This window comes from Berghia stephanieae, chromosome 6, assembly GCF_034508935.2.
Source record: "Berghia stephanieae isolate SIO BIC M18660-M18661 chromosome 6, UCSD_Bste_1.3, whole genome shotgun sequence".
Lineage (NCBI taxonomy): Eukaryota > Metazoa > Mollusca > Gastropoda > Nudibranchia > Aeolidiidae > Berghia > Berghia stephanieae.
The window spans coordinates 19,691,226-19,718,725 of NC_088365.1; the positions used below are offsets into that span (position 1 = coordinate 19,691,226).

The 27,500-nt window shown below is 37.4% G+C and overlaps 1 protein-coding gene across 2 annotated transcripts in view; it reads right to left on the reverse strand.

Annotated features, from left to right (window-relative positions):
• The window catches only part of LOC144974630 (uncharacterized), a 39,199-nt gene that overhangs the window by 6,027 nt on the left and 5,672 nt on the right, over window positions 1–27,500 (reverse strand). For both annotated transcript variants that reach the window (XM_078917697.1, XM_078917696.1), the window contains exons 5-10: window positions 26,012–26,184; window positions 19,929–20,104; window positions 18,459–18,612; window positions 14,392–14,676; window positions 12,348–12,560; window positions 10,520–10,553 (exon numbers count right to left, since the gene is read on the reverse strand). In XM_078917697.1, the coding sequence (XP_078773823.1) occupies window positions 12,370–12,560; window positions 14,392–14,676; window positions 18,459–18,612; window positions 19,929–20,104; window positions 26,012–26,184 (979 nt within the window). In that variant the 3' untranslated portion in view covers window positions 10,520–10,553; window positions 12,348–12,369. The remainder of the gene's footprint in view (window positions 1–10,519; window positions 10,554–12,347; window positions 12,561–14,391; window positions 14,677–18,458; window positions 18,613–19,928; window positions 20,105–26,011; window positions 26,185–27,500) is intronic.

Here is a 27,500-nt window from a genome sequence, read left to right on the forward strand (position 1 = left end):
GTTAAACGTTGCTGTTGACCAGGGACCCCTTGTAAAGCACTTTGAGCACATTTAGTGGATATTGCGCTATAAAAAGCTCATTTTAAAAAATCAATAGTCTGATGTCACGTTGCCCAGCAACGGCGAGCAGCGTGGTTCTCAACAAAGAAAATCGGTACTTTTTATTCTTCATGCTGGCTAGAACTTTTCAAATGTCATATGATCAGAATGTATAAAAGTCAAAACAAGATCATATAATTTATAATGTTTTTCTCCTTTGGATACACTTTTAGGCTCGTTGGAGAAATATTTCATAAGGGCGTCCGCCATTGTTCCGATAGTTTAGAGCCAGTTATTAAGTTACTATGCGTCATTACGAGGGAAGTGACGTCATGACTGTTGAAGCCTATTGACACTATATTGTCATTCTTTCGAGGCGTAAACAATCATTAAAGATGCTTATCTGACTAAATCGTTTTATAGATAGTATGAAGTTGACGTCACGCATGTCTTTGTTACTGCTTTTTTGCCATCCGCGTTTATGAGCAATTCTCACTAAATGGAATAACCAGACTATAAACGTTCAAGGTTACACATATTTTTGTGTGTTGGTCCATTATACTTCCGGATGGCAATGTTGTGAGCTTCTTAGGCAAGTGAATACTATTTATATAATTGAAATAGGCCATAATACGTCGAGACACAAAACCTCGTAACACGCCTTACTGACTGACGTGTGTTATGTGCACTGGATAATATTGTGATTTTTATGTGTTTGTCATTCGTTTTATCATGGGAAGTATAGACAGTATGCAGATGACGTCACTCAGGCCTTTGTTATTGTTTTTGCCATCCGCGTTTGTGAGTTGTTCTCACTAAACTGTATTAACCAGACTATAGATAGAATGCGCTTGGCCAAGGAGTTCACAACATTGCCATCCGGAAGTATAACGGACGAACACACAAACTCTGAGTAACCATGAACTTTTATAGTCTGGTTAATACAGTTTAGTGAGAACAACTCACAAACGTGGATGGCAAAAACAATAACAAAGGCCTGAGTGACGTCATCTGCATACTATCTATAAAAGTTCATGGTTACACGGAGTTTATGTGTTGGTCCGTTATACTTCCGGATGGCAATGTTGTGAACTCCTTGGCCAAGCGTATTCTATCTATATATTAACTTGTGTGTAACTGAAGAATCTCCTCGTGCAATTTATAATAATTTAAAAAATTAGACTTTTTTTTTTTTTAGCAAACTGTGACTTTTTAAATTTCAACCCAATGGATACAAATTTTTTAACAACGGTTTATCACCGTGAACTGCTTTTATCAGCTATTTTGGGAATCCAACTAGAGTGCCATCCATAGAATTAAACGAATGAGAATACGTTCGAAGCCTAAAAAGTGTCCACCAATGAAAGCATTCAGCGCCATTTTATTGTTGGCTGAGAATGTAGTCATTACCATTCATTCGGTCTCTATGTCAACATAACGACACAAGAAAAACAACAAACAATATCAAAATCCACAATAAAATGTTTCAGAACTGTTGCGTATATTTATGGCACAATGAAGCTGTCAAAAAATGAAGTAAGATAATGTGTGTAATCATGTATTATAATAACCTGTAATGTGTTTTCCAACCACCACATCATCTACTACTACAACCACCACCACAATATCATCACTAACACTACTACTACAACCACCAGCCCCACATCATTATCACTACCACTACTACTACACCACCACCAGCACATCATCATCACTACCACTACTACTACAATCACCACAACCACATCGTCATCACGACCACTACAACTACAACCACCACCATATCATTACCATTACCACTCTACTACAACCACCACTACCACCATATCATTACCATTACCACTACTACTATAACCACCACAACCACATCATCATCACTACCACTACTACTACAACCACCACCACATCATCATCACTATCACTACTACTACAACTACAACTACCACCACATTATCATCACTACCACTACTACTACTGCAACCACCACCACCACCATATCATCATCATTGAAATAATTTTTTTTTAAATTGAGCTTTATATAGTGCAATATCTACTAAATGTACTCAAAGCGCTTTACAAGGGGTCCCTGGTCAACATTTAACATGTAGGACGGGACATGACGCCTGTTAGGCGATATTACAATTTTTCGGACAAAGACAACTCTGTTAACGGCCAGGTACTCATTTTACACCTGAGTACGGTGAGAGAATGTGAGTAAAGAGCCTTTTCCAAAGACTCAACTATGCGCCGAGCGCGAGGCTCGAACCCAGGACCTTCCGATCCGAAAGCGAGTGTCATACTACTAGACCACATAGCCGCATCATTACCACTACTACTACAAACACCACCACCACATCATCATCACGACCACTACTACTACAACCACCACCACCACCATATCATTACCATTACCACTACTACTACAACTACAACCACCACCACATCATCATCACTACCACTACTACTACAACTACAATCATCACCACCACCACATCATCATCACTATTACTACTACAACTACAACCACCACCACACACCACATCACCTCACTAACACCAGTACTATAATCACTACCGTTAGGTTTTGGAGCTTTACTTCATTTGAAATAAGGAAACTTCGGAATTGTATTTGGCATTGTGTTTATATATCATAATATAATTCTAATCAGATATCTATTTAGAACTAGATACTATAGATAGAATGCGCTTGGCCAAGGAGTTCACAACATTGCCATCCGGAAGTATAACGGACCAACACACAAACTCTGTGTAACCATGAACTTTTATAGATAGTATGCAGATGACGTCACTCAGGCCTTTGTTATTGTTTTTGCCATCCGCGTTTGTGAGTTGTTCTCACTAAACTGTATTAACCAGACTATAAAAGTTCATGGTTACACAGAGTTTGTGTGTTGGTCCGTTATACTTCCGGATGGCAATGTTGTGAACTCCTTGGCCAAGCGCATTCTATCTATAGTCTGGTTAATACAGTTTAGTGAGAACAACTCACAAACGCGGATGGCAAAAACAATAACAAAGGCCTGAGTGACGTCATCTGCATACTATCTATATAGTATGCAGATGACGTCACTCAGGCCTTTGTTATTGTTTTTGCCATCCGCGTTTGTGAGTTGTTCTCACTAAACTGTATGAACCAGACTATAAAAGTTCATGGTTACACAGAGTTTGTGTGTTGGTCCGTTATACTTCCGGATGGCAATGTTGTGAACTCCTTGGCCAAGCGCATTCTATCTATACAATATGTATGCCAAATACCACTCCAATTCTCCTTTCTTGTGTGCGGGAATTCCTCTTTCGGCATTGAAATTGAGTGTGAGAGAGTCATCACTACACACATAAACAACAGAAACAATTTAAAAACAAGACTATGACACACAACCACTCACACACGAGGCTATACTATTTATCCCTTTCTCTATATAGATAGAATGCGCTTGGCCAAGGAGTTCACAACATTGCCATCCGGAAGTATAACGGACCAACACACAAACTCTGTGTAACCATGAACTTTTATAGTCTGGTTAATACAGTTTAGTGAGAACAACTCACAAACGCGGATGGCAAAAACAATAACAAAGGCCTGAGTGACGTCATCTGCATACTATCTATAGATAGAATGCGCTTGGCCAAGGAGTTCACAACATTGCCATCCGGAAGTATAACGGACTAACACACAAACTCTGTGTAACCATGAACTTTTATAGTCTGGTTAATACAGTTTAGTGAGAACAACTCACAAACGCGGATGGCAAAAACAATAACAAAGGCCTGAGTGACGTCATCTGCATACTATCTATAGAACAGGACAAGACAAACAATAGCTTGACTCTCGCTACACTTCGCATTGATGTTTGTCGTCTCACGAGTTCAACTCTCTGTCGACCTGTCAATATTCCTTTTTGCCTCGGACGTAATCATTAATAGAATGTTGTGTGGTTTTGACCGTGAAGAAAACCTTAAAAAGTCACATTTATATCATTTTAGAGAGATCGTTTTGAATAATTTTGAGTTAAACGAGCGAGCAGCAACTTGTTTTCATAAACGGCCGATCAGCGCTTGTTTACTATAGTAACGCGATTCCCAGCCAACGTCTCAATGGCGGATATTTTTCTCATCGAGGCCGCTGGTTGGTTAGCCAATAAGAGCACCGTACGGTTTCCATTGGGTAAATTCCTTGGTGCCATCATTACATCATCATAAAGTAATTTCGCAACGTAAAATTTCTTACCAATGTTCACGACGCGACAGTCGCGTCCGTTTTCTTACACCCATAATTAATCATCCATTAAAACGATCGTGCCAGCCTACAGAAAAAAAAAACACTCTAAACACACAATTAAATAAATACACACACAGACAATTCAGAACAACTCAACGATCAAATATAAATAATGTAGGAATAAATACAGGAAACAATCACGGTTATTCACCTGAATTGTCGTAGTTTAATAAGCGTAAATAAAACGTTCAAACTGGAACAACTAATACACACCCACCGTCCCGGTATTCTAATTGCAATGGAAACTCACTTAAACAAAGACATCGACAGCAAATCCATATTTAATGATGACAATAACCTCGACACATCGCATGAGAGAAAGGACCGTGCACTAGGCAAAGGAAGCGTCTTAATAGCGGTGGAAAGTAATATAATATCATCATTCGAGAGACATGCAGACACTAATAGCGAAATTATCTGGACAAAAATGTCAATGTCTGGAGGAGAATCTTCTTTGGTGGCTTTTATAGCGGCATATCGCTTTCGGATCGGAAGGTCCTGGTTTCGAGCCTCGCGTTCGGTGCATAGTTGAGTCCTTGGAAAAGGCTCTTTTCTCACATTCTCTCACCGTACTCAGGTGTAAAAGGAGTACCTGGCCGTTAACAGCAGTGTCTTTGTCCGAAAATTGTAATATCGCCTATAGGCGGTATGTCCCGTCCTACATGTTAAATGTTGCTGTTGACCAGGGACCCCTTGTACAGCGCTTTGAGCACATTTTAGTGGATATTGCGCTATATAAAAGATCTTTTTTATTTTTATTTTTTATAGACAACTGTCCAGCGGAATAATTGTAATGGAACAACTATACGAATCAGTGTCAAACATCTACAATAGTGGGAAAACTCCACCCTATATAGTAATAGTACTTGCTGGAGACTTCAACCTCCCTGATATCAAATAGGAAAACATAAGCGTCAAATCAAATCCACAATATGGCAAACAAATATATTAAAAGATGCTTCAAAATCCTCCAGGACTTCAACATGACCCAAACAGTATTCGAACCAACTCGTGGTGAAAACATACTTGACATCGTCATCAGCACACATCCTGACCTCATCCTAAAGATACAAGTTCTTCCAGGAATGACTGATCATGACATTGTAAAATTCAAAATTAAAGCTAAACTACAAATTAGACAAAAACCATCAAGAAAAGTATTTGTATATTCAAAAGGAAACATGAACGGGACAATGAATGACCTTAAAGACAACTTTGAAGCTTTTGAAAACCAAGCAAATTTAAATGATATAAATAAACATTGGGAGAATTTCTAAACAACCACCATGGAATCAGTCATTAAGCTCATCCCGAGCAAAATCTTAAGTAGAAAACAACACTTGCTTGGATGACACGAAACATCAAGCGTCTAATTCGACAAAAGCATCGTCGCTACAACTTAGCAACAACAACAAAAAACAGGACTGGGACAATTTTAGATCTCTTCGTAAGAAAATAAACACAAAACTTAAGAACGAGCATGACAAATATGCTACTGGCTCAAAGCTGACTCCAATTCAAATATAAACCAAAACATCACAAATCGCTTCTGGAAATACATCAGGCATAGCAGTCTTACAAAAACTGGATGAAACGGAAACTACTGACACCATAGAGAAAACAAACTTTCTCAACACACATTACAAAAACATACACACAAAAGAAAACACGACATTGCCTACTATAAATGGAAGCAAAATTCCTACAATGTCAAGAATAACCAATACCCAAACGGCATAACCAAACAGCTCCAGGGTCAAAATCCTTCTAAGGCAACTGGCCCAGATCTGATACCCATCAGGATCCTGAAAGAATGCGCAACGGAAATAGCTCCTTATTTATGCAACAGTCACTCGACATATGCCGTGTGCCCAAAGACTGAAAGCAGGCATTGGTCACTGTCGTTTACAAAAAAGGGAAACGAGACATTGCCTCGAACTATAGACCAGTGTCACTGACGTCTGTCACATGTAAAGTACTCGAGCACATTGTGTTTAATTCAATAATGGAACACTTTGAAAGACACAATTTGCTAGTCGATTACCAACATGGGTTCCGAAAATATAAATCTTTTGAAATCCAGCTCATAAACACCATGGAAGAAATAGGAAAGGCATAAGACAGCAGAAAAAAATAGATCTACTTGTTTTAGACTTTTCGAAGGTATTTGATAGTGTGCCTTATGACGGCTCCTCAGAAAAATGGAATACCATAGAATTAAAAACAACGATCCAAAGTCCCCCAAAAAGACCATCGATGAAGAAAACGACTCAAAACAGAAGGAACCAAAGCTACTTTATTGGCTTGAAGACTGGCTCTGCGATAGAACTCAGGAAGTCCTGAGTGGACATAGAAGTGAGAATTGCAAACTTTTAACGGAGGTGCCTCAAGGAACTGTCCTTGGACCGCTCTGCTTTCTAGCATTCATTAACGACTTAGGAAGAAACATATCAACTCTGACCAAGCTCAATCTGTTTGCCGATGCCAGTCTCTTATTTCGAGTCATTGACACCCAGAACGACGCAGAAATATTACAGAATGATCTTGACCCACTTTTATCATGGGCACAAACCTGGCAGATGAAATCCCACCCCGAGAAATGCTTTGTAATGTCAATAACAAACAAACAACGGCTAATTAATTATGACCACCAAATAGGTGGTCAGTTATTAAAACACGTGGACACAATACCCAACTAACTAATCAAATCACTGAAATGGGACCAACATATTGATAATATTGTGGCAAATGCAAATCGTATTCTTTGCTTCCTGAGGCGGAACCTGTACCAGTGCCCCTCAAAGGTGAAAGAACGGGCATACAATGCTTTTGTCAGACCCGTATTGCACAGTGTGGGATCCTTATCAACAAGGCCACTTCAAGAAAATCGAACAAGTTCAAAGGGCAGCTTGAAGGTTGGTCACCAGCAATTACTTGAGCGAACCAGGATGCGTTACTGACGCCCTGAAATTGTTACAGTGGATAACACTGGAGAGTTGGCGGAAAGAAAAACACCTCTAACTTCTCCACAGAACATTACATTCCGACAAAACAGCAATAAATTTACCACAATATTTTACAAAACACACAATTCTACAATTCCAACACAAAGAACCGACATACATAAAAACAGTTTCTTCCCAAGAACCATCTAGGAATTGAACACTCTCCAACCAGAAATCCTAGATATTACCAACAACAACAAATTTGATCAACTATTAAACATTTTATCCTTCAACTAAATAACACAATAACACAATAATGGAGAAAGTCACCACATTATTGTATAAAATCTGCAGTGATCGGTAACTCGCCTTTTGCAGAAAAAGACGTTGAACTTTTAAATATCCCTATTAATGGGCGTTAATTTGGTTTCTTAGAATGAAATTATAAACTTGCATTTTTCAAAATAAAAACTAGCGGTTAAAAATAAACAAAACAAAAGAAACCTGTCTTCAATGAACCATAAAACAAAAGATATTTTCGTTCATGACTGATAAATCTGACCCCTGAGGATTTGAGAATAGACAGATTATTATGAATGTTTTATGAGGCAGCCTGCATATGTCGCAATAAAAATGGGTGTCGAACTGGAGGTCACTGTGACTTGACAATAACATTCTTTGTTGCCATGGGTGCTAATCTACGTATTTGAAAAATGAAAAAAAATCATATTTTTAAAAGTTCAAAAAAGAACATTATGTAATAAGAAATATCAAGTACTCTGTACATTTTTCTTTTTCAACCAGCAGCTAACAAGATCCTATAAAAACGGTAACTCTCCTCTCTCAGATTCTAAAAAAAAGAAATGACATATCAACGTTTTTGAACATGCCTATGATCAAAGCTCAGTTGGTAGAGCGCTCGCTTCACACGCAAAAGGACCAAGATCTATCCCGGTGCAGTCAAGATTTATTTTTAAATGACACCCCTGTCCTCCTACCAGTGAATGGGTAGCTGGGTCTGTTAGATCTGGCGGAAAGTACTTTGCGATAGACTAGCGCCCTATCCAAAAGATAACAAGCAATTGCTATTGTCCGTTTCACGTTACAGAAACCGGGATAAACTCCGGCTCCGTGGGCCTTATGGCTCTGAAAGACTAGCTTTTTTTACTATCATTAAAAGATGACGAAAGCGGAATCGATTGAGGGGTAGAATATAAAATCTCTTGCGTTTTAGAATTCAAACCCTATTCCCAACGCGCACTCTCGAGCTCTTGCAGTGGTTGGAAAAAATAATTATAATATCGCCCTACATGTTAAGTGTTGCTGTTAACGACGGATCCCTTGTAAATCACTTTGAGCACGTTTAGTGGATATTGCTCTATATAAATGCTTGAGTTTTTATGTTTTATTTTATTACTGAAACCCACGTCGTCCAAATTCCACTGCAATATCGAATCTACGCTAGCTATTGTGGACAAATAGTGAATAGAACAAGTAAATAATCGGCTTGTTTTGCTGTTTACACGAGCAACATTGGTAAACAAAACAGTGTTGATCTGTCATTTTCCAGGCCTGTGACGCGGGGCGTTGTATTCCCTCCCTTCACGTCAATGTTTGTCTCATTCATTGGTTACATTGACCAGTTAACCGACACACTCTAGAAAAAACTCGTATTTAAAAATTTGGCCACAAAACTCGTCCTTCAAATATCGATCGATTTAAATGACCATCATTTTGGAAAAAAACCTCTCAAACCTGGGACTTAAGGAAGACTTCGCAAAGTCCCAGGTTTGAGAGTTTTTTTGCCAAGATAAGGGTCGTTTAAATCGATCGATTTTTGAAGGACGAGATTTCTGGCCAATTTTTTTTAAAATACGAGTTTTTCCAGAGTACGGCTATCAATTGGTTAAGAGCGTTGCATTAGCTTCGTCAAACAGATGAAATATTCATGTCATGTTTATGACCACGAACTAGATACTCTGTGGCAATGAAATTGAGTTCATAATGGCGGCAATATGTACGTACTTAAAACATGGGTTCAATGACATGAGCATTATCATACATACTGGGCTTGATTTCGCATTTCATTTGGATAAAAACCTGATATGTGTTTTTCTCTCAATCCAGAGTAACATTAACCCTCTCCTTACCAGCCATTTTCAGAATTTTCACCCAAACTCCACACCCATCCAACATAAAAACAGACATATCTTAATCAAACATAAAAGCAACAAGCACGTTCTATACATAATGATGTTCGACAATATGAGCTCTATTATAGAATGTCAAGTTTTTGTACCTATAGCAAAACGAAATGAAATCTGGATGAGAAAAGTGACGGTTGCATCGTAACAAATGTGACGATTTTCCAATAGGTGGTAAGGAGAGGGTTAACCCGATACTAGCGTACACTGACAAATCGCATTTTACAAATATGACTGACCTAAGACCTTTAGCTTTATAACCATCTGATGGAGATGCCTCCGTTGCCTCTCAAATCGTCTTTGTCAATTCCTTTCACAGTTCACGATCTTTTGCATAATTCGATTTATGTGAACTTCGACTTGTCAAAAATCATTAAACCCAAAACTAGATAATTTTGTAGCATTTTGATTCTACCCAGGCGTTAAATATACTGAGCTCTGCTTGTCTTGTATAGAAAAAGATGGACATTGAGGGATTAGGGGATGCGGGTTACATCATCATCCATCGCGGCTTGTACTCTTGAGCACATTGCCGGTCAGCTGTCTCCACGAATCACGATCCTCTGCGGTGCGCATGAAATCTGTGTTGCTTTTTAAGTCACATTTGGCCATTCTTAGGCTATTTAAATAAGTCATTCTTTGTCTTCCTTTAGCTCTCTTTCCTGCGATCATGCCTGATGTTACCAACTTTTCTATTCCGTCTCTTCTCAATACATGTCCCAGAAACCGTAACTGCCTCTTTCTGATGTTATCGATCAGTATTCTTCCCTTTCTCACCTTCTCCAACACTTCCTCGTTCGTACACCTGTCTGTCCATGAAACCCTCAACATTCTTCTATCACCCACATCTCAAATGCCTATAACCTCCTCGTACATTCTGTGTCAAGTATCCACGTTTCACAACCGTATAAAAGGGTACTTATAACATATGTTTCTACATAACCGGGTTACATAAGAGTACGCAAACAAAACACATCAGATCTTACAAGGAGACAGATAGGTTGTTAGTCCTCTGATATGACGTTAACTTACGTGGTACTGTTGATAGAATGTCTTTGGCCATGAACTGAAATGGAAAGAATAATAATTACGTCAGAACGTATATTTATTTTTAAAATCTGCTCTGGATGATCATCCTCAGTGGGAAGAAAAAGTTTTACCAGAATTGGATTCAGTAGTCTGATGTCACGCCGACCGGCAACGGCGACCATCTTGGTTCTAAACAAAGAAAATCATTACTTTTTATTCTTCAAGCTGGCAAGAACTTTTCATATGTCTTGTGATCAGAATGTGTAAAAGTCAAAACATGATCAAATATATGCGGGTTTGTTTCCTCTTGATACGCTTTTATGCTCGCCGGAGAAATATTTCATAAGGGCGTCCGCCATTGTTCCGATAGTTTAGAGCCAGTTGCTAAGTTACCTTGCGTCATTACGAGGGAAGTGACGTTACGACTGTTGAAGAGTATTGGATACGGAGGAAGAGAACAATCACAACTTTATGCTCCATAAACAATAATTATGTTCAAGTCATTCCAGTCTGAAGATATATTCTGTAAACTTCAATATTGAAATGGGAAAATTTTTGGTTCTAAATCATTATTATGGTTCAGAGACGCTCTTTTCCTTCAAAATAAATAAATTAATAAATAAGATAAAATTCCCTTTATTCATCCCCAAGGGGAAATTTGTCTTTAGGGTCTATTCCAAGGGAAGACTGGAATAACCCAGGCGTCAGCCGCAGAGCAGCGCCGCAACGTGAATAGGGCGAGGTGACTTGCTCAATGCCACACAGAGCAGCGGCGGGTGATTGAACTCGGTACCTTTTAGGTAGGAAGCAAAGACCGTACCACTGAGCCACGCTGCCCTCGTATTAACTGCTGGACTCGTATTACTATTACATACATGAGGAAAATTCGCAATATCATCAAACGTCTGAAAGACTAGATATAATGCAAGGCTTAGCTATCGAAAATGTTTTTTTTTTAAATTAAGCTTTGAATTGAGCTTTATATAGCGCAATATCCACTAAATGTGCACAAAGCGCTTTACAGGGGGTTCCTGGTCAACAGCAACATTTGACATGTAGGACGGGACATGATGCCTGTTAGGCGATATTACAATTTTTCGGACACAGACAACGCTGTTAACGGTGAGGTACTCATTTTACACCTGAGTACAGTGAGAGAATGTGAGTAAAGAGCCTTTTCCAAGGACTCAACTATGCGTCGAGCGCGAGGCTCGAACCCAGGACCTTCCGATCCGAAAGCGAGTGTCATACCACTTGACCACATAGCCGCACGGAAAAATATAAATAGTATTACTTAACACGTAGCGCTCTGGGTTTAAACCCTTCTTCATCCTTCAACAATGCCAAGACGGCGGCAAAATGAAATGTAATGAGGGTGATAAAAGAAAGAAAAGCGACAGCTTATCACAATGTTCTGGTGCTTACAACACCTCCTTCTGATGTAAGAGGTAAGAGATTATAGACCACAACGATGAGGATAGCGACAGAACAGTTGTATTTATTGTATGGATAATAATATACGAAAAGAAAATAGCAACCATTTAACAACAATATACAGAACATTTGTACTTTTTGTAAGGATGATAAAAGAAATAAGCAACAATTTACAAGCAATGTTCTAGTGTTTACTCCATCTACCTTCTGATGTAGAGGTAAGCGATGATAGACAGTACAACGTGGATAACGACAGAACCTTTGTAGTTATTGTACTTACTTACTTAGGCCGCCCCTTGGGGCGCCCAACATGAGCCACAAGTCTTCGCCATTCTGTCCTGTCCTCCATAAGCGTACTTATTGTAAGGATGATAAAAGAAAACAAGCAACAACTTACCAACGATGTTCTGGTGTTTATCCTATCTCCTTCTGATGTAGAGGTAAGCGATGATAGACACAACGATGAGAACAGCAACGATGGTGATGACGGTGCCGACGACCGCGCCGGAATAGGAGTCGGAGACTGAATCGTGGTCGTCGTCGTCATCATCTTCCTGGTTTGAGTCGTCAGCTTGATTTGATTGATTCTCGTCGGATGTGTCCGGTTTTTCTGGGGAAAAAATCGTTTGTAATCAACGTTAACATACTTTGCAGGTCTGACAACCAGATGGAATTCTGGGCTCGTTTTAACATTTTTGTAATGGACACTATTTTGCGTTGATTTGAGAGTGTTTCCATTACAACAATGAAAAAAAAATAGAGCTTTTATATAGTGCGATATCCAATAAATGTGCTCAAAGTCCCTGTCTAACAGCAACCTGTAACATGTAGAACGAGACACGACGCCTGTCAGGCGATATTACAATTTTTCCGACAGAGACAACGCTGTTGACGGCCAGGTAGTCATTTTACGCATGAGTACAGTGTTTTTTGGGGGGATTTTTTTTTTTTTTGTTTTGGTTTTGGTTTTCTCTTTGTTTTTGTTTTATGTTTTTTATTGTTTTTGATTTAATTTTTTTCTTTGTATTTTACGGTTTTACGACACTATTTCTTTATTTTCTCCATAAAGCATATTTAATTGAACTAGTGAGATAAAACTGAGTTTATGTCAAAATAATATGAAAATGACAAATATTTTTGTAGAAACAAAACTCATTCAAGGCACTGAATACAATTATTTTCACCCAACCTTTTAGGTTAAGCCTAATTTAATCTAAAAATGAATTCTTACTAGAGTGTTGGTGTATTTTTATATTTACTTAGATCTATGTTTATGAATTTCAATGTCGGAGAAAGCTCACAAAGATGTCATATTTATATATTTATTCTTATTTCTTATTTGCTATTACTTCTATGAGTAAAATGCAGTATATTTCCGACAATAAATAAATTTATAATTTTATTTATTTATTTATTGTTTTTTAATTTTTGAATTCTATCCCTACATGATATCTCAATGAAACAATAGATCTATTTTTTGACAACATATTCAATTTGCATCACCTATAGTACCCCAGCTTAGTAACATTTTGGGGTAGAATGCCACATATAGATGCAATACCAGACTCTAGTACATAACGCATGCTGTTAAAACAGTATAAAATTTCACATTTTTTTAATTGCATCATTTCCATTTAACTTCTGTCATTTGTATCTATTTATCAATCTGTGGATCTATATATTCACCTATCCATTCCATCCATACAGCCTTTCATCCATCCATCCATCTATCTATCTATTGAATCGTGTTTGATACAAATATGGTACGGATAGTGCTCGACATGTAGTAATGGAGCGAATTATTATTTTAATATTTACCACAATGTTGGAGTCAATCTACATCGATGTTTCAGGCCTTTTAGCCATCGTCAGGACTGTGTGTTACATGAGTTTGGTTTTAAATTTTAAATTCATATACATAGATCTAAGTTACCAAACTCATGTAACACACAGTCCTGACGATGGCTAAAAGGCCTGAAACATCGATGTAGACTGACTCCAACATTGTCGTAAATATTAATATAATACCTATCTATCTATCTATCTATCTATCTATCTATTTATCTATCTATCTATCTATCTATCTATCTATCTATCTATCTATCTATCTATCTATCTATCTATCTATCTATCTATCTATCTATCTATCTACCTACTTGTCCAGCTCTCAATCTATCTATCTATCTATTTATCTATCAATGTATCTGTCTGTCTGTCTATCTATCTATCTATCTATCTATCTACCAATCTATTTATCCATCAAACTATCTATCCATCTATCTATCGATCTATCTATTTATCTATCTATCTATCTATCTATTCATCTATCTGTCTATTTACCTATCTATCTATTTATCATTCATTGTTCTTTCTGAGTCTCTGACTGGCTGCAAAACAAAGGATAGCAATGGTGTTTGCTTTACATTCTCATTTATACATACCTCTGACAAATAAAAACACGGGAGAATTGACTGCTTCCCCAATACCATTTGAAGCAATACATTCGTATTTCCCGCTGTCTTTTAGCGTCACTGACTGCAGAAAAAGGATCGGGTCAAGGGAAATAACCATGAAATCATCGAAAGTCCCTTCTGTGGGGTTATCTCCCCTGCGAATCCATTCTATTGACGGCGGTGGTCGGCCGTTTGCGATGCAGTGCAGGGATACATCGGTGTCTTCAAGTACACTGGCACCGGGATCAGCGTGAATCTCAACGGTTGGAGGATCTGTAGAAGTCCATGATCAAGGATTACAGTAATTGAATGTAAATCAGAATAGTGAGTGGAGCAGGCATTTATGTAGATAATAACAAGAAGTGAGTAGGAAAGTGCCAGAAGACAACAGAGAATAAAAACTTCGCGGCGGCGATGGGGACTCGAACAACGCATTCGAACCCACGACCTACTGGTGCGACAACTCCGCCTGGCCACGGACTTCGTGACTCTACGTATGAGCTATCTACGACCCTCGGCCCCCATCGCCGTCGCGAATTTTTTATTCTCTGTTGTCTTCTGGTGCTTTCCTACTTACGTCATTTCTTGTAGTAGAATGTAATGTTGTTTTCTACCTAGAGCGAATTTAACCCTAATGTCAAGTTCGTATACCATTTAATTTAATACCAATTTGATTCAATAGTCTGATGTCACGTCGCTCAGCAACGGCGGCCATATTGGTTCTAAACAAAGAAAACAGTACTTGTTTTTCTTCATGCTGGCTAGAACTTTTCATAGGTCTTCTGATCAGAATGTGTAAAAGTCAAAACATGATCAGATTTATAATGTTTTTTTTCTTCTCGATACGCTTTTATGCTCGTCGGAGAAATATTTCATAAGGGCGTCCGCCATTGTTCCGATAGTTTAGAGTCAGTTACTAAGTTACCATGCGTTATTACGAGGGAAGTGATGTTGCGACTGTTGAAGCGTATTACAAAACTCCTATTAAATTCTTAAAGGATTTTATAAAATATATAAAGAAATCCTCTTCTTTCAAAATATTGAAGTAAAAGTGATATGACACAAAGGTGTTCTGAGACAAGTGAGTTATACGCGGTTCGGTCTTTGGTTTGGTTCGTACTCAAAAGGTACCGAGTTCGATCCCTGCCCAGTTGTGTGACCTTGAGCAAGTCACCTCGCCCTAGCTCACTTTTTCAGACGCCTGGGTTATTCCAGTCTTCCCTTGGAAAAGACGCTAAAGACAAATTTCCCCTTGGGGATGAATAAAGGTAATTGAATTTAATTGAATTTAATTAATTAATTAATTAATTAATTAATTAATTATGTCATTATAGAAAAGGAAAATATGTCTTCAAAGAGTTTTTAAAAGCGATATATTATGATAAAAACAAATATTATTATGAATAACTTTGTTTGTTTTGTCATCTAAGACAATCCCGATTCATTATAAATATGTGGCCAGACTTTCTGCCATTTTTAATTGAATGATGTACTTCCGTGAATTAATTGCAGTATTATATTAAAATTTACGTGATAATAATAATAATAATAATAATAATAATAATAATAATAATAATAATAATAATAATAATAATAGACGTCTAATAATAATAATAATAATAATAATAATATAATAATAATAATAATAATAATAATAATAATAATAATAATAATAATAATAATAATAATAATAATAATAATAATAATAATTTAAACAGATACTGAATATTAGACTACAATTGACATCTATTTACTGAATACACGTGGTATTTTTAGGGGTGTTTCTTTTTTTACGAAACCTGAAACCTGCCGAAACACGCCGAAACCTGACAAAGTTAGGGGAAGCAGGCAGCAGTGGGGAGTGAACCTGGGACTCATGGAAGTGTACACCATTGGGGAGTGAACCTGGGACTGGGTTTCGTAAAAAAAAAGCAATTACTTTTTTACGAAACCCAACAATATCCAACAAAGTTATGGAAAGATAGAAGGCAACAGTGGGGGAGTGAACCTGAGACTCAGGGAAGTGTACACTATTGGGGAGTAAACCTAAGTCTATGGTTTTTCGGTGGGTTTTGGTGGGTTTCGTAAAAAAGTAATTGCTTCAGTCTCGTCTGGTACCCAACTCCCATAGTCCCAGGTTCATTTCCACTGATATCCTCTTCTCACAGTCCCAGGTTCACTCTCAACCAGTGTGCACTTCCCTGAGTCCCGGTTCATTGCCCAATGGTGCCCACTTCCCATAACTTTTGATAATTTCGGTAGGTTTCGAAATAAAAGTACATTCTGAGCTCACTGTCCACTGGTATCAGCCTCTCGCAGTCCCAGGTTCAATCCTCATCTGTGTCCAAATCCCAGATTCACTCCCCACTGCTGCCTGCTTCCCATAACTTTGTCGGGTTTTGGCGGGTTTCGTAAAACAGTAATTCCCCCTCCCCCTTGGTATTGTCTTTTTACAATATCCAGAGTCCCAGGTTCACTCCCCACAAGTGTACACTTCCCTGAATCTCAGGTTCACCCCCCACTGTTGCCTACTTCAATAACTTTGTTGGATATTGCCAGGTTTCGTCGGGTTTCGTAAAAAAGTAATTGCTTTTATGTGAAACTCGCTGAAACCCGCCAAATACCATAGTCTCAGGTTCACTCTCCACTGGTGTAACTTCTCTGAGTCTCAGGTTCACTCCCCACTGTTTTCCTACTTTCAATAACTTTCGGATATTGCCTGGTTTCGTAAAAAAAGTAATAGTTTTTATGTGAAACTCGCTGAAAACCGCCGAAAACCATAGTCTCAGGTTCACTCCCCACTGGTGTACACTTCCCTGAGTCTCAGTTTCACTCCCCACTGTTGCCTACTTCCCATAACTTTGTCGGATATTGCCGGGTTTCGTATAAAAGTAATTGCATTTATATGAAACTCGCTGAAACCCACCAAAAACCAGAGTCTCAGGTTCACTCCCCACATGTGTATACTTCCATGAATCTCAGGTTCACCCCCCACTATTGCCTACTTCAATAACTTTGTCGGATATTGCCAGGTTTCGTCGGGTTTCATAAAAAAGTAATTGCTTATATATGAAACTCGCTGAAATTCGCCTAAACCCAGAGTCTCAGGTTCACTCCCTACTGGTGTACACTTCCCTGAGTCTCAGGTTCAGTCCCCATTATTTGCCTACTTTCCATAACTTTGCCCCAATTTGTTGGCATTTGGCTCATTTCGTAAACAAAAAGTAATTGCTTTTTTAAAATAACAAAATCCGCCGAAACCCAGTCCCAGGTTCACTCCCCACTGGTGTACACTTCCCCGAATCTCAGGTTCACTCCCCACTGTTGCCTGCTACCCATAACTTTCTTGGATATTGCAAGGTTTTGTCGGGTTTTGTAAAAAAGTAATTGATTTTATATGAAACTAGCTGAAGCTCGCCGAAAACCATAGTCTCAGGTTCACTCCCCACTGGTGTACACTTCACTGAGTCCCAGGTTCACTCCCCACGCATTGCCTATTTTCCACTTCTTTGCCGCATATTGTCGGGTTTCGTACAAAAGTAATCCCCCCCCCCCCCAATTTGTTATTGCTTTTTTATAAAACCCAGAGTCCCAGGTTCACTCCCCACTGGTGTACACTTCCCTGAATCTCAGGTTCACCCCTTCCTCCCCCCCCCCCCCCCCTCAGCCTCTACACACACACACACACACACACACGCTGCTTCCTACGTCCCATAACTATGTCGGATATTGCCAGGTGTCGTCCGGCTTTTTATACGAAACCCGCTGAAACCCAGTCCCAGGTTCACTCCCCACTGTTGTACACTTCTCTGAGTCCGAGATTCACTCCCACAGCTGCCCTCTTCCCATAACTTTGTCGGGTTTCGGAAAAAAAACACCGTATTATAGTGCAAAACCACTATTCAGTGTCTGATACTGAATGGTGCAAAACCACTATTCAGTATCAGATACTGAATAGTACAAAACCACTATTCAGTATCAGATACTGAATAGTGCAAAACCACTATTCAGTATCAGATACTGAATAGTGCAAACCTTGTTAATACTCGACTTACATTTGACGATAACAGATAGTATATCTGAAGGAATGGGATTGTTACGTCTTTTGTTCGTTGTCTTACAAAACACGTTGATACCGTGGTCGTCGTCATGAGAAAACAAGACAGAGCTGGTGGTTACGGCGAGGCCGTTGAAGTCCGTCTCCACATTCTGTAATAAAAGATATGATAAGATAAGATACACTATATTCATCTATGTCACCCATTAATCTATAAAAATCGGACTTGTATATTTAATTCAGAAAAATGAGTGGAGCAGGCACTTATGTTGGTAACAACAAGAATTGAAGTGAGTAGAAAAGTGCCAGAAGACAATAGAGAATAAAATAATTTAGTCTCTATTGTCTTCTGGCACTTTTCTACTCACTTCATCTCTTGTTGTTATCAACAAAAGTGCCTGCTCCACTCACTTTTCGAATTAAAAATTCACCCCATATACCGGAGCTTACTCAATGTCTCAATTATTTTTATGTTATATGTTTGTGTTGAGAATATTGGCTATTAAGCTTAATTGCTGGCCTGCTAACTTCGCGGTGGTTGTATGTTGGACCCGCGGTCTCCAGTAGTCGGTGAGAGAGAGAGAGAGAGAGAGAGAGAGAGAGAGAGAGAGAGAGAGAGAGAGAGAGAGCTCTAGTAATGAATGATCTGAGTTTGATACGAATTTTTTTGGGTTCGTGGGTAGTCATACGGTAGAGACACGCTCTCACCGGCCAGGCGGAGTTGTCGTACCAATAAGGTCGCAGGTTCAAACCCCATCACCGCCGCGAAAAAAATGTTATTCTCTTTTGTCTTCTGGCACTTTTCTACTCACTTCATCTCTTGTTGTTACTTGTATATTCATATAATAATCTAACAGAATGCGTATGTGTGTGAGGTATATATATATATATATATATATATATATATATATATATATATATATATATATATATATATATATGGCACCAACCGGCGTTTATTTATTGTTATGGGTCCATTGTTGTAATGGAAATACTCTCAAACCAACGAAAAATCTGTCCATTAGACCAATTTTATTTCAAGGTTATATTTTATATCCGGTTATCAGACCTGCAACTAAGTGCACGCGAGGACCGGAAGAATAACGGACCAACACACAAAATTATGTGTAACCTCGAACGTTTATAGTCTAGGATAATACAGTTTAGTGAGAATAAGTCATAAACGCGGATGGCAAAAAACAATATCATAGACCTGAGTGACGTCAACTTCATACTATCTATAGATAGTATGCAGATGACGTCACTCAGGCCTTTGTTATTGTTTTTGCCATCCGCCTTTGTGAGTTGTTCTCACTAAACTGTATTAACCAGACTATAAAAGTTCATGGTTACACAGAGTTTGTGTGTTGGTCCGTTATACTTCCGGATGGCAATGTTATGAACTCCTTGGCCAAGCGCATTCTATCTATAGAAAAAGTGTAGATTAATCCAACTTAACTTTTCTTACCTCCTTCAGGTCAGCTTGTATGGTGACCTTGACCTCTGACCCATCATCATTTTTAATGTACCATTGAACGTCGGCAGCGGGGCGGGAAGGGGACGAGATGCAAGTGGCTATGGTACCACGTGACGGATTGCTGAATCTGTCAATGTCCTGCTGTATAGACACGCTGGTCACGGGGACTAAAACAAGGAAAAGAAATTTTGGATGATGATAATAATAATAATAATAATAATAATAATAATAATAATAATAATAATAATAATAATAATAATAATAATAATAATAATAATAATAATAATAATAAAATAATAATAATAACAATAATAATTTATTATTATTATTATTATTATTATTATTATTATCATCATCATCATCATCATCATCATATTATTATTATTATTATTATTATTATTATTATTATTATTATTATTATTATCATCATCATCATCATCATTATTAGTATTGTAAGAGAGTTAGCTTGTGCAAAAGGTTACACAAGAGTTCTAAGTGGGTTTAATGAGTTCACGGTGCTTGTATATCAGTTAAACTTGGTCATTATTTAGTGGGTTTTTGACAGTTTTGCGTCCCAATGTTAAAGGACTGGTCATTATATTGGGTACTAGAAAATTACTTTCTTTGATCGGTGTTACTTGGTATTTGGGGATAAAAGCATCAAATTATAGTTCGTATTACCGATTTGTCATCTTCACAGACTCCAAATCGGTTACGTTCTCCAAGCTCCAGATTTAGATAAACTCTCCTCAACGTTCAATAGTTTAAGATCTCAACTAGACGAATTCCTTACAACACACAGAGTAGACTTATCTCTTCAGTGGATACCGGGACATTCAAATATACCAGGAAATGACAATGCAGACAGACTAGCCAGACTCGGATCAACACTTTTACAACCATCAATTCCAGTTTCCTTAGACACAGCGAAACAAATAATCAAAACAAATAAGAGAGAAGAATGGATGAACAGTTGGGCAATGAGCACCACGGGTAGATGTATGTTTTCCCATATGACCACTCCTGTAAAGACTGATTGCCTAAATAAGCTCAGAAGACACAAGCAAAGCGTCATATTTCAACTAAGAACACAAGACATACCGCTCAGCAACCATTTAAGCAAAATTACAAAAGACACGTCCTCTTCCTGCCCCCTATGCTAACACCCCAATGAAACAGTAACACACCACTTGCTTGAATGTCAACCTCTTGAAGACCTGAGATGCACATTCCTCCCACCAAATCCAAGCATCAGTAACACACTTTATAGTCACCTGGAACAACTACAAAAGACGTCTAACTTCTACGTCATGGCACAAGACCGAAGGGCTAGAGCTCAGGTGGTCGCTGGTTCGGATAAGTAAGTAAGTATTTGGGCATATTGAACGTTAAATCTGACGTTCACCATAAGTAATATTATATCATAAAAGGCGGGGTTTAGCATTAATATGTAGAGATTTAACTTTTCGACTTGAGCATGATTCGGTTTTACTTTTAGGGGGTTGATTTTAGGTTGGCATGGAACTGTCAAAATTAGTAGGGGGTGTGGTCTGAAGGAATTGTGGGAACGGTTACAATTGGTCAGAATCAGCGTGGGTGTGCAACCGGATGCGCGGGTGGACGGAGGTAGGAAACAATAACAAACCCACATGGTTGCCATTACCTCCACCATCATTCTCGCTCACGGTTTGTGGAAAGCACTTCATTACAGGCACGTAATAGTGAATCTAGTTTTTGTTTTGAACATTTCTATTATTATTCTTTGTAAATTGACCCATATTAAAAGAAACATACAAACAAAACAGGCATGACCAGTCACTAACAATGCCGTGTAGTGTGTAGACAGTAACACAGTACGGTGAACATGACTGACACTGGGATCGGAATGTCGGAACCCATGAGTCGTTCGCAACTCTGCCTCACGTATTCATTTAATCAGTCAATTTAATTTTTATTAAGCTTGCGTAAAACATACAAACAAAAAAGACATGACCAGTCACTAACAATGCAGTGTAGTGTGTAGACAGTAACACGGTACGGTGAACATGAATGACACTGGGATCGGAATGTCGGAACCCAGTAGTCGTTCGCAACTCAGCCTCGCGTACTCATTTAATCAGTCAATTTAAATTTCATTTAGCTTGCCTATTCTTCAAGTTTATGATATATTCACTTTTTCTATTTAAAAAGGGTAATCCAAACAGACCATAAAAACGATTTTATAATAAGCCGACTTCAACTTCCATCACTTACGACACGAACTTATTTTGGGTGTTTTTTTTTTAACAAAACCGTTCGACTCAAACTAAAGCTTCGGCATTGGATAAGGAGCGAGGTCCCTGTTGCCATCTTGCTTAGTTTATACAGAGACTGGGTTGCCAGCTTGGCTGTTCTTGATAAATAGTAGTAAATAGCACAACCTTGTGCAATGAGAGATAGAGAGAGAGAGATTTTGAACAAAAAACGAATATCTCTCTCTCTCTCTCTCTTACCCTCTCTCTCTCTCTCTCTTACCCTCTCTCTCTCTCTCTCTCTCTCTCTCTCTCTCTCTCTCTCTCTCTCTCTCCTCTCCCCCTCCCTCTCTCTCTCTCTTCCTATTTCATCTGTCACACTGTTTGACAATCTTCTTCACCTGGCTCACTTGTACTTGTAATATCGGGTGTAAGGTAAAATTTTGAACAATTAATATTATTTATAAAATGCAGAAACTTTGAAAATAAACCGATAGACTAGATATTAATTCGATTCGAAAAGTGGAACACAAAAGGAGAATTTGCGAATACCCGGTCCAGACATAAGCATCATGGTCTTATTTATAAAGTGCAGAATCTTTGCAAATAAACGGATAAAATAGAGATTAATTCGATTCGAAAAGTGGAACACAAAAGCAGAATTTGCGAATGCCCGGTTCAGACATAAGTGTTATGGTCTTATTTATAAAATCTAGAAACTTTGAAAATAAACGGACAAGATAGAGATTCATTCGATTCGAAAAGTGGAACACAAAAGCAGAATTTGCGAATGCCCGGTCCAGACATAAGCGTTATGGTCTTATTTATAAAGTGCAGAAACTTTGCAAATAGACGGATAAAATAGAGATTAATTCGATTCGAAAAGTGGAACACAAAAGCAGAATTTGCGAATGCCTGGTCCAGACATAAGCGTTATGGTCTTATTAATAAAATGCAGAAACTTTGCAAATAAACGGATAGACTAGATATTAATTCGATTCGAAAAGTGGAACACAAAAGCAGAATTTGCGAATGCCTGGTCCAGACATAAGCGCTATGGTCTTATTTATAAAGTGCAGAAACTTTGCAAATAAACGGAAAAAATAGAGATTAATTCTAATCGAACAGTGGAACACAAAGGCAGAATTTGCGAACAACCGGTCCAGACATAAGCGTTATGGTCTTATTTATAAAGTGCCGAAAATTTGCAAATAAACGGATAAGATAGAGATTAATTCGATTCGAAAAGTGGAACACAAAAGCAGAATTTGTGAATACCCGGTCCAGGCATAAGCGTCATGGTCTTGTTTAAATGAAACAATGCCATTAAAAAAAATATATGGTCAATGAGTAATTAAGCTAAATATGCGGAGTTCAATTAGATAACTTGATCTGTGAAGTTTTTTTTATAATTAGCTGTTTTTATTCTCCATCATTTAGGTTATGTGATTAAGTTTATAATTGAAATACAAACTTTATCTCACTTATCAATGTTTTGCAATAAAGGAGAGTGTGAGTGAACCTGAGCAAAGGAAATTATTTGAGAGAGTGATATTTATCATGCTTTTCAGTTTGTAGTTGAATTCTAGAATGGATTCTTTATAGTTCTCATTGATTGTATGTCAGTGTGTCAGTCTTTAGGACACCGATTACCCTAATGCGGCCACAATTTACAATGTGACGGCCACAAGCCCGTTAAACGCAGAGTGGGGTATTGTTGTTTGCATGTAATGCTTTATCTGTCTCCTATTAAAATACATTCCTGTGTTGGATTTTGGATTAAATTCATGTCTTCTTCGGATTTTGGGATATTTAATTTTCATGGATTGTGATTGTGATTTTCAAGACTATTAATGTAAGTAAATGCCCAAATAGATATTTTTATTCATTTATTCTTTATTTATTTTTTTTAGTTTTATTTTGTTTTGAAGCATTTATTATAAGAAATATTGTACATATGCACTTATACACCAAAGACTATATCCTTTCAACTGCTTATTATTATTATTATTATTATTATTATTATTATTATTAATTATTATTATTATTATTATTATTATTATTATTATTATTATTATTATTATTATTATTATTGTTATTATTATTATTATATTATTATTATTATTATTATTATTATTATTATTATTATTATTATTATTATTATTATTATTATTATTATTATATAATGATAATAATTAATAATAAGTGCATTGAGTGAAATCCCAATCATGGTTGCCCAAATAAAACTGGCGCTAGAATCCCGACTACCTGTCTAAACGAATGTTGTTTGTACGATACATACTAACTACACGTTCAATATCGGGGGCAGAAAATATACGTTTGGTTTTATGAAATTAAAACAGTAGTCCCACATTGTTCTTTGATGTTATTTGTGGTTGCATTTGCTTTGAAACTTACACATTATATTGTGTTACATTGTTTACAAAATATTTCTGGTACTCGTATGCATGTGTAGTCAACGGACCACCGGTCAATCGTGTTCTTTATTATTTTATTATTAATTTTGGCTTGGCATCTTACATATGTGAATTTGACAGGTTGTTATGGATGGTAATTATAACATTAAGTGATTTTTAAACATTTTTACGGCGTTTTAAATGTCTTTCTTGCATTCATTGCCGAGCACCTCCACTTTTCTGTTACTATTTTAACGATCAGCTGATTTTCTCTTGCCTCCCCTTTAATTTCGCGGACTTTTTTCAGAACGAGGCGTGGGAGTGGCTAATATGGGATAAAATAGGGTGTTTGTCATCAAAATCGGGATTCTACCTTTTGATTCTATTCTACTATGCGATTCTGCATTCTACTTCACTATGAACTGCACTTTTCTAGTATGCAGCAAGTTCTAACATCTTACTAAGAATCTTTATTGTACGGACTTAGAAATATTACACTTATATTGAAAATGGTTACTTAGGCAAAATGACTTTACATTTGGACTGATATTACGGATTTGGAATTTATAAAACTGATTGAATTATGACCATGCTATTTGATTTGGATTTCGGATTTAACACAACAAATAAAGCAGTAAAAATGAAACTTTGAATCTGGACTTTTATTTGAATGTCTTGATGTTGTGCATTCAATTATCATCATTGGCCCTATTTTAGTCATAATAGGATTCAAAAGTCGTAGCGTCACTTCCTTCCTAATGACGCATGGTAGCTAAGTAACACTGGCTCTAAACTATCGGAACAATGGCGGACGCCCGTATGAAATAGTTATCCGGGGAGCATAAAGGGTATCCAGAGGAGAAAAACCCCATACATTTGATCATGTTTTGACTTTTACACATTCTGATCACAAGGCATATTATTATTATTATTATTATTATTATTAATATTATTATTATTATTATTATTATTATTATTATTATTATTATTATTATTATTATTATTATTATTATTATTATTATTATTATTATTATTATTATTATTATTTATTATTAATATTATTATTATTATTATTATTTTATTATTATTATTATTATTATTATTATTATTATTATTATTATTATTATTATTATTATCATTATCATCATCATCATCATCATCATCATCATCATCATCATCATCATCATCATCATCATCATCATCATCATCATCATCATCTTCATCATCATCATCATTCTCATCATCGCCATTATTATTATTATTATTATTATTATTATTATTATTATTATTATTATTATTATTATTATTATTATTATTATTATTATTATTATCATCATCATTATTATTATTATTATTATTATATAATTATTATTATTATTCTCATCATCATCTTAATTATTTTATGATAATTTAGTTTACAACTTACCATAACTTAGGATCTCAATGGATCTACTTTCAGCGAAAGGAAATTGCAAACATTTCCACCTGTCTCCGCTTAGATGTGCCGGTGTCCAATTTTTGATCTTCAGCTTGACGGTCGGGTCGGATCCATCAAGTTCACATGACGTATCCGACATCCGGTTTCTCCCAGTGCTGGAACTTGAAGGTTAGTATATAGGTGTACAGAAGTAAATTATGTGAACATCAATACTATTATTATTATGGGTGTTTATATTCTACATATCAGTGATTTTACATGTTTAATATGTTTATTATCGGTTATCAAGCTGTGCAGCTATCTGGTCTAGTGATATGACATTCGCCTTCGGATCGGAAAGTCATAGGTTTGAGTCCTGCTCTGAGCTGAGCGGCGCATAGTTGAGTCCTTGGAAAATGCTCTTCACTCACACACTCTCATCGCACCCGTGTGTAAAATGAGTACATGTCAATTAACAGCGTTGCCTCTGACCGAAAAAAAATTAGTATCGCATAGCAGGCGTCATTTCTCGTCCTAAAGATAAGTGCTGTATTTGGCTAGGGACATGTAAACTGCTTTGAACCCGTTTAGTGGATATTGCGCTTATAAAATCTCAAGTAAAGTTTATTATATGAAAGTAGACATAGCAAGCGTACCATCCACTCCTTGACATACACAACAGAGCAAGCACAACATAATATAGATAGTTCGAAGTTGACGTCACTCAGGTCTTTGTTATTGTTTTTTACCATCCGCGTTTATGACTAATGCTCACTGAACTGTATTAACCTGACTATAAACGTTCATGGATACATACAGTTTTGTGTGTTGGTCCGTTATACTTCCGGATGGCAATGTTAAAAGCTTCTTAGCCAAGGGCATACTTTCTTTTGGCAACACAGCTTTTTCCCACGAACCACAGAGGAATAGAACAATACGTCAGAAGAAATTAATTAATAGCACCAAGTCATGTTATAGCCTGACATTGAAATCCAAAGGACTGGCAGTTTGACGTCATTATTTGGTTTTTGCACCGCCTAGTGAGTTGTCGTTAGTAGTAGTAGTTTCTTATGGTTACACCTCCAAGTGAACCGTTTCACTCTAGTCCAGGTATTTTTGTCCTCCTTGATGGACGGTATCATAGCCCCCTGGCACGGCTGTGGACGGGCAGTGCAGGACCAAGTGGTCCATATCTTGTTTGGCACCACCACATGCTGTGCACTTGGGCGAATCTCGGTAGCCCCAGCGGTACAGGTTTGTCGCTGTCCTGCCGTGTCGGGATCTGATCCTGTTTGCATGTACCCACTGCTTTCTTGTCAGCTCGTGGAATCCCGGTAGTGGTTGGATAGAGGGGTCGTTGATTATTGTGCTACCCTTTGGCGGGCAGTCAGTCCATTCCTTTCTTCAGGTCTCGGCCATGTCGAAATCTTCTAATTTTGAGCCATAAAAAGGTTTCCTTGATTCAAGGCGTGAGGTTTTCGGTGCCATTTCCGTGACT